Here is a 9,205-nt window from a genome sequence, read left to right as displayed (position 1 = left end):
GGCCCCTCCAGGCCACTCTAAAAAGTGTGGTCCCTAACTCCAAATGTGCCGAGTTCCCAACTATGGGACATTTATAGCAATGCACAAACAGAGAGTAGGCTCACTGGAGGCCGCCCTAAAAAACAAAAAAAACAAAAAAAAAGGTACACGGGCCAAGAAATCACCTTTACAGTAGCTCAAGACTTCCAGTGCGTGTCTGCACCCAATCCACAAAACACCAACAGTGTCGAAGGAAGGAAGGAAGGAAGGAAGGAAGGAAGGAAGAAAGGGGGAAAAAAAGGAAAGTTGCACATGAACAGGGCTTATATACAAGACAATACAAAAAATCCCAGGCACACTTGCATATTGTCTTGTATATTAGCCCGGCCCATGTGCACCTTTTCCGCTATTTTTTTTGTATAGACAAAGTATATAATAAAGTAAGAACAATGTTGATGAGTTAAATAGATGTGAACTCTAAACACTAGAGCAGGGGTCAGGAGATGAGTGAGTGAACATCCAGTCACTAATTGTCTCTACAATGAATGAAGTCAGAAGCGATGAGGATTTCTTCACTTCTGGTTTCAGAGCAGTCATTCTTCAGCTGTTGTGGCTGGGCATGAAGCTAAACCGAGCATGAGTGGTGCTGGATTAGCTTTATTGGACTGCAAAGGTGACATCTAGGGTCCTAGACCCCTGATGTCTCCTTTTAGAGAACCTGTCACCTCCAATGAGCTGCTACTTGATAGTGATTAAGTGTAAAAAAAAAAAAATGAAACAAATTAAAATTGATAAACCCCTCCCCCATAAACATTTTTAAAGCCCCCCCATCTCTATGTACGCAAGCATTAGATGGATGTGACTATGGCTACATATGAAAATGGTGATTGTGCCACACGTTAGGTATTACTAAGTGAGAGCAATAATGCTAGTGCCATTATTCAAAGTAGTTCTCATTATAATTAAACTGTGTGCTTCCCTTTGCCCGTGTCTTAGTTTATTAATAAAATTCTCACTTTTAAAGCGGACCTTTAGCAATATCTTTAAAATAACAACAAACACAACTTTAGAAATGTTTAGCAATGACAATCTACAAACACATACTTCTAGATAATTGCCGGCTTTGTATTCTTTGCATACATTATTTCTCTTTTCTTCCCCAGTCTTCCGACAGTGGCCATGTTGACTAAGGGCAGATTACTAGCTCTCCTTTTACTTTTTGGCACATGTCCTAGTCACATGTGACCATGCACATTTCAGGGGAGGAAAATGCCTTTCCCTGAGATCTCGTGAGATTACAGATGAGATTTCCCAGCAATGCTCTGCTGATGACACAGTCACAGTCTGATGACTGTGTCATCTGCTGATGACAGTCCCAGTGTGCATTGCTTTGGCAAACTGAAGTCATTTGCACTTTCAAAGCAGGAAGTGAATGCTCTGCAAGTGTAAGTATTTCATAATCACAGCATTTTACACCTGACATGTCTATGTTATTATTAATTATCATACAGAAGAGGGATGCATTGGTAAAATTTGATTCTTGAGTGTAAAGATCCGCTTTAACTCCAAATGATTATAAACAAGTCAAAGACAAGACAGCGATTCTAGAATTGTGTGGAGAAAGAAGACAGCCGTTTCATCCCATACGTGGGGTCTGATCTGTTCCACAGCATTACACAAAGGCTGAATTGGCTTTAACACCATGCACATGGCCAGATGGCAAACTGACCCTTCCAACAGAGAAGTGCAACTATCATTTTTTGTCTCTGTGGTCTATTTGTCTTGGTCTGGCTATGAATGAACAAGATCTGCGCATTGCCAATGATTCATTTTCGGTGCCCTTTCTGCACTTCCAGAAAAGAACTCAGCTGGGGTTAGCACAAGTATCACATCCATCTGGACAAGTTCAACAGCCAGATGACGCTCATGATGAATATTTAAATCAAAAAAAAAATACACAAAACAAAAAAAAGGGAAAAAACAAAACAAAAAACACAATAGAGTTGAATTTCCTCTCATCATAAAAAAGCCACTTGTAGGCTGTGCCTTTCCTTTCTATACACAGTATATGTGTAATAGTTGATTTTTTTGGATGAAAATAAACCCTTTCAGAAATACATAGGAGTATTCAATCTCTAAGTATTGTTTAATGTTTGAGCTGGATAATGTCACGTCTCTCCTCTATGACCGTCATACCCTCCACAACCCGGGAGGCTACACCGCAGTTGCTGCATACAATACTAAGAGCGATTCATTTTGGCGTGGAGTTTTTTCCCCACATTTTACAGCAATGTGCATTTTGGAGTGATAAAATGTTGGTGCCATTACTGACAACCATTTTGTTTTTGTAATAATAATCTTTCACCATAACAATGTAACAGTAGAACTGAAGGGAAAACTTTTTTTGGGATAGTTTTAGATAGGAGTAAAGGAGGATTATGTCCCCCTCTCTCTTGCCATCTGTGTCCTATTGGGGAGATTTCCCTTCGCTTCCTGACCAATAGCCACAACAAGAAGTGTGGGTAAATGCCTTCAAAAGAGAGGGAAATCACTGGTGGTCAGCAGGGTCACCAGAACTAGTGTTTCCATTGAAAGTTTTCCCTTCTATTCCTGTTCTGGTGAAAGCACAAAACTTTAGTTCTCCTTCACTTCCAGTAATAATTTTCACCAGGAAAAATACAGAGGGTGAATCTTCATAACGGGGACACAGACAGCGATACAAATCTGGCAGGGGGATATCATTACTCTCCACTCTAGCCAAAAAAGGTTGGTTTACGTTCTACATTATGGTTATACATACACACATCTGAATAGGTCCAGAAAGTGGATCCCTGCGGAAAGAAATCAGCGGAATCCTGCAGTAGAAACCTTGGGTGTTTGCGAATAGCTGAACCCAGCAAGCCTGTACAAAGCAATGACAGACTGGCACTGCCACATGTGTCATCATATCAAGCGGTTATCTGGGGCTAGGGACAGATGATAGGCCCCGGACACATACGGATTCTGTCTGTACAAAGCAACGACAGGCTGATAGGCCCTACAGTTGTCCGCCACTGTTTGCATGATTCCACACAAGTAGCGACTAACCTGTGGTTAAAGCAGATGACCGGGCCTGTATTTCAATCTGGCATCCTGGGCCAGTTATCTGCCATTGGCCACAGGTAAACGCTGAGTATGTGGACACATGCAAACAGTGGTTTACAGCTGTGGTGCCTGTCAGCCTGTCATTGCTTTGTACAGGCTTCCCGGCCGCAGTTGTTCACAGCCATCTGTGACTCTAGCCACAAGAATTCACGGATTCTTGCTGCAGGAATCCGCTGTCCGGACCTATTCAGAAGTGTGAACGAGGCCTTAGGTACAGTTTATTTCTGTGTTTTGGAGTGATCAGAGAAGGAAAACCCCACTTGCTGCATTTTGCAATTGTCAGCATTACATTTTACATGGGTATAAATGGCATTGCATGTCAAATGCACTGCAACAAATGAGGCAATGCACACATAACAAAGGAGTTATGAGTGCTCTGCTCTAGGGTTAGATATGGGTGTTCAGTATATTTAGGTCAAGGGTCATGATCAGGGGCTAAAAATGGGGAGAAAGGGGGGGCGTCTCAGCTAAACACACAAGTTCAGAGCCATTGATCAGGTCTAGAAAGTTTACTGGCAATTGGGCATGTACAGGGAAGCGGGTCCATAACATTCACAGCCGAGGCAAAAATTAAACACATGGACAAATTAATATAAAAATCCCTTACCATCTGTGAGTTTATATAGCAGCCATGTGTCAATGGTACCGAAACAACAGTTCCCCTCATCTGCTGCTTGCTGTACCTGCAAGGATAACAGAAAGTTAAGCGCACACGTTTGGAAATTTGACATCAAGATGGATGTTTTCAAAGTGATGCTGGGGGAAAACAAAAATGACAGTTGTTTGGTGGATATTGTTCATGCAGTTTTAAAGGGCAACTTCACTTGTAGTGAAAATGACCTTTAAGTCTGCTCCCCAACCTCTTAGCAAGACACAATTACTTACATTCAGCCCAGCTCTTGACATCTTCACTGTCTGACCCTGCCAGCCTCTGCATAAAAAGGCCCAAGTGTTGTGTTCAGCTCCTATTGTTCATGTGTGCCTCTGACTCTATTCATTCCTATAGCTGGTTTGTACTCCTATTACCCCAGCCATCCAATGGAGTATGGGCCAGCCATAGGAAGGAATGGAGCAAGCAATATGCATGCTCAGTATCAGCTGGACATGGTAAGACTTTTTTTTTTCCTGGTACGTTTTTAGGTATGTGGCTTTCACTGACGACAACTTCAGTAAAAAAAAAAAAAAAAATGGTTTCAGATTTAAAATGAGATATATATATATATATATAAAAAACACTAAACTAAATTAAACCACCTATGTGGATTGGCTGTAGTCAATGTTCGGCCAATCATTTTCCACCCGGCTCTTTTGACAAAAGTCGACTTATTAATGATTTAAAAAAGCTGCGTTCATTTGCGTCTTTAAAACTGCCTGTGGTTTAAGGACCAGGGAATAAGCACAGTGGCATCCGCTGGCTCTCAAACTGAGAGCTGGGTTACAGCACTTTATATACTCTTGTATGTAGGACAGAATGCTGTACTATACACTTCCAATAAACAGGAAGCCACCAATGGTTGCTTAACTTATTTTAATGCAATAATAGGATTTTTGTACTTGCCATAAAATCCTCTACTTGGGGTACCTTGAGGGACACAGGCAGTCATTTACTGTCTGGTTATACTGCTGCCCATGGGATTGGACACTGGCAAACAAAAAAAATGTGTAAGCCAGTCCAGGATAATCCCTCCTCTACCCAGCATGCCTCAGTTGTTTGTAGCAAGCAATACCAAGAGCGTGATTATAAAAACACAGAGGGGTGGGACCTGTGCCCCTCATTGGCTCCAAGAAAAGGATTTTACAGCAAGTACTATTTTCTTACACAGAAAGTCAAATATTGTCAGGATGCCCAAAAGCAGTCCAACTGAGGGGTGGAAAACCAGCATGAAGCTATACAGGGCACCAAATAGAATTAGAGACAGCTTGCATTCTCCATCCCAAGAGACACCTAAGAACCAGCGCCCGAAACCAACACTGGATGGAGGATGAACTCCCTGATAGGGAAAACTGCCAACATGACAAATGGGAATGTAAAGAAAAATCAACCTGATACCCCAGACCAAAAAGTCAACCAAAAGGGAATAATTCAACCAGGAAAGGAACACTGAGCCACAGACCAAGGGTGAAGCTGGACAACCTGAACCCACCAAGAACAACAAATTCCCTCTTGCAGAGCAGGAGTAGCAGCAGGATGATACTTCCTCTGTTTTTCATGGCGGGAAAGAGAGCATGGAGCATGTGACACTCCACCCAGTGGATGATGTCAGTGCTCAGTCCCCGAGCAGTAGCAGGAAATGCAAAAATGCACCCAGCAAAAAAAATGAGGTAGATCCTGGTGCTTACCCCTATAGTGTAAATGGGCCGTTATTATAAAAAAATAAAAGTAATTTGGGTGTTGCCATTTAATAAGAACGTGGTTCGCCAATCTTCTGGTGTAGACTTTTGCTGGTATACACGTACAAGTATCTTCTACTTACTTCCGGTACATTCTGCAAAACCCAGACCAGGCGCAAGGACACATGTTGAGTGGTGAAGTTTATCAAGCTGGCTGCCAGGAATCTTTTCCTTCGAGTGAAGAAGTGAAGAAACTTGCAAGAACCGTGAACTGCCTGCAAGAAAAAGTTACCTAAAGTTTAACTAAACACAGTTCAAGGATTTTTTAGCACTATAAAGCCATCATTAACATTAATAAGCAAATAAAAAGGTAACCTCTTTACTTGAAAAGTACACTGACATGTATTTTAGAGAAGTTGAATTTCTGAAAAAGTCTACTCTCTACTATTTGAATTAACATGAATGGCAAAATATTGATAACTGTACCCTAAAACACAGCATACAGGACTGGGACAGGTCCTACTAAAAAGGAACAGATTTTTATCATGTCTTTGCATGGTGTCTGGTCTAGAAAATGCAGAGAAATGCGCGACAATGCATCCTATGTGATTAAGTCCTTAGGTGGGGTATAATGGCCCACAGTTTGAATACTTAGGGGATGGCAAAGAATAGAGATATTCTTACAGTGAAGATATGCACAAATCTAGTGACAGATACTGGTACAGGAGGCGTGAAGAGACCGGAACCACAATCCTGAAACTGTAGGCTCTAGTAATTATTTTGCAGAGTTGAATACTCTAATTTGATGATCCCTCATCTTATGAAGTGAGCGTGTACACCACATGAATATGTACCACAGGGGAACAAGAACAGTTACTATACTAGGATATGTAGAATCAAAACTGTACATATCTCCTGAATTTTAGGCCTGCATTTAGCTGCTACTGTAGTGCATCACCAGCTGCTCTACACTGAGTGGCCAGATTATTATGACCACCCCATCGGTACTTTGTTGGGCCACGAGATGACTCAGTTGGCCCGCCTTGTGACTCCACGAGATGTTGAAAGGTGATGCGAGGAATCTGACACTGCACTGTTGCCCTTCTGTTGTCTTGTACCAGTCTTGCCACTCTCTGTTCTGCCCTAACATTGACTAGTCGCTGACGGCCACAATTTGCACGTTCAGACCCAGATTTTCCGCTGACAGTCCAGTCTTTAAACACTTTCACAATGAGCCCTTCTTGAACATTTAACAAATTCTGCTGTTTTGCTGATACTCGCTCCATGGCTCGCGCCAACAATCATCCCACGTTCAAAGGCTGTTAAAAAAAAAAAAAATCGCATTGTTTACCCATATCTGCAGAAACAAATCACTTCTACTGCCGTGGTAAACAACGTGCTTCCCTATTTATAATGGTCTGGCCCTCTAGCAACTTCAGCGTGAAATTATAGCTAATTATAGCTTATTTGCCTACAAACGTCAGGTGGTCATAATAAACTGGCCACTCAGTGTATACTGTTAATGCAGTTGTCAATTACTAAGGTAGTTTTTGAAGATAAGCAAAGGCCATTTGGCAATTTTCCTGGACCAGACTTTTAATAATAATAATCTTTATTTATTCATCTGCAAAGGTGGTACAGTTCTAAGGTGGCATGTGCAGCAGTAGCTAAATACAAGTGCACTTATATAGCTGATGATACACCAAGGGGTCTATTTATAAACAATTTTCAGGGCCTTTTGCCTAGTGAATATCTGATTGTTCATTTTGGGTGAATAATACCAAAAGCGAATGTTCTTAATATCTTTTCCCAGTTTGAATGTAGTGTTGCAATAATGGAGCATAAGAAATAAGCAGTTTGAATGTAGTTTGTTATAATACATTTTGGCCACTAGATGGAGCTGATGGACAAAGGGAAGAAATATTGATTTGCTATGCTCCTCAGCTCTATTTAAAGTGACATTAAAAAGGCAAAAACGTCCCGTCCCCCCCAATGTTAATTAAAGCACTTAAGTTAAATGATGTCTCTTAATCCGATCTTCCTCTTTCTTGTCCTTTTCAGCCTTCTCTCCAGCGCTGCGGCGGGTCTCCGATCCAGCGCTGACTCCTCTATCCTTGCTTGCACTTCATGTCCCACAGTGTCTGCATGCAGGTGCACGTGTCTATAGACTTATCTTGTGTCTCTTCTCGTCTCCTGGCCGAAAATCCAAACTGCGCATGCGCCCGCCCCAAGATGCTTTGCGGCCGCCCGAGCATTTTTGAACGGGAGCGTGCGGCGAAGACAGGGGTACGTTTAAACTGCATTTAGAGCGGGTTTTTTTGTAACTTTTTGCATATATCTACTGCTTGCTAGCAGTAGACATATGGAAAAAAAAAGCGGAGGGTTTAGAAACCCTTTAATGGCCATAAATTATCCATAATGTATTATTACAACACTACATACAAACTGGGATGAAGAACATTCATTTTGCATTATTCACCCAAAATGAACATTTACACATCTGCAGGGTGAACGGCCCTACAAATTGTTTGTAAATAGACCCCCAAGCGATCTCTGCGAGTGTGAGCCTTAAAGCATCAATTTGGCCAGCATGATATTTCAGTATTGGTGCAAAGTGTTGGTCCTTCTCTAAGATACTTTTACCTCCTAGCATTGCATACACTGTTGCTGCCCCCCTTGTAGTTTTTGTTGTTCCTGTTGCATTCTTTATCATATAAAATAACATAAATACAAAATCAGAACCCACCCCCCCTTTTCACAACATTGTGAATGATCATGTGATTAAAGCAGATAGTCTCTCTCATGCACACTGGAAGAAGGTGTGAAAAGAGTTGCAGAATCTGCAATTAGGTTTGCTAAAATCCATTCCTGAATGTCTTTCTATATTCAATTTCTAAAGTTCTATCCTAGTACTCAGTACTAATAACCATGTCAATTTAGAGGTTTGTACACTTACTTATTGAAGATGTGCATAGGGTGCAATTCCTCAATGCACTGACACCATTTCACTCAGCACTGGGAATATTCCTTGTGCCACAACTCTCACAAAGCCTGTCTTCTGAACTACAGCTCAGCATCTGAACAGTGTAACATTATCATTGCTTGCTGGAAGCAATGCATGATGGAACATGTAGTCTTGAGAGATCAAGATTGCATCACATCAAGCAGCAGGGAAAGACACGCAAAGCACTTTGGGAATACAGGAAGTAGTTGAAAGTGATGGGCAGATAGAAAGCAGCGCTCACTACATAAAAGGGATTTTTCCAAGTAAGCTTTGATTGCATTATCAAAACAACACTAGTATGTATTCCTATTACAATGCTGATGTTATAACAGGATCGTCTGTGCTGGGATGTTATAAAAACAAAAAATATACAGAATTTCCAATAAGAACCATGCAATCTCTTATTGGATGTGTGTATTTTGCTTTTTTTTTTATGGGAAGGCGAGCTGCATACTGATAAGTACATGTATGTATTATGTACTGTTATCATTTCCGAAAATCATTAACCACCTCCAGTCCAGCGGCCATACCTAAACTGCCGGACGGGGGCCTTGTAGATGCAGGTGGGCGTTTTAAAACGTTCTTCCCTGCCCTCCCCCCGACACGGCGCGTGCACGAGTGGGAAAACTAACTTTAATGTACACAGCCGACAATAACAGTTTAAATGCAAGCGTTCTGGTGGCTATATAGCTGCTGGATCGCTTGTATTTTGTGCAGGTGTGCGCTTCCCCCCCCCCCCCCCCCCCC

At 41.7% G+C, this 9,205-nt stretch overlaps 1 protein-coding gene across 1 annotated transcript in view; it reads right to left on the bottom strand.

The window, feature by feature from the left end:
* The window catches only part of GK5 (glycerol kinase 5 (putative)), a 38,643-nt gene that overhangs the window by 13,802 nt on the left and 15,636 nt on the right, over positions 1-9,205 (bottom strand). The window contains exons 5-6 of the mRNA XM_018560363.1: positions 5,598-5,729; positions 3,731-3,806 (exon numbers count right to left, since the gene is read on the bottom strand). Of these exons, the coding sequence (XP_018415865.1) occupies positions 3,731-3,806; positions 5,598-5,729 (208 nt within the window). The remainder of the gene's footprint in view (positions 1-3,730; positions 3,807-5,597; positions 5,730-9,205) is intronic.

Source organism: Nanorana parkeri, unplaced genomic scaffold (assembly GCF_000935625.1).
Source record: "Nanorana parkeri isolate BGI_ZX_2015 unplaced genomic scaffold, ASM93562v1 scaffold452, whole genome shotgun sequence".
Lineage (NCBI taxonomy): Eukaryota > Metazoa > Chordata > Amphibia > Anura > Dicroglossidae > Nanorana > Nanorana parkeri.
The sequence above is the reverse complement of the archived record's forward strand: the minus strand, read 5'-3'. Positions and strand labels throughout refer to the sequence as shown.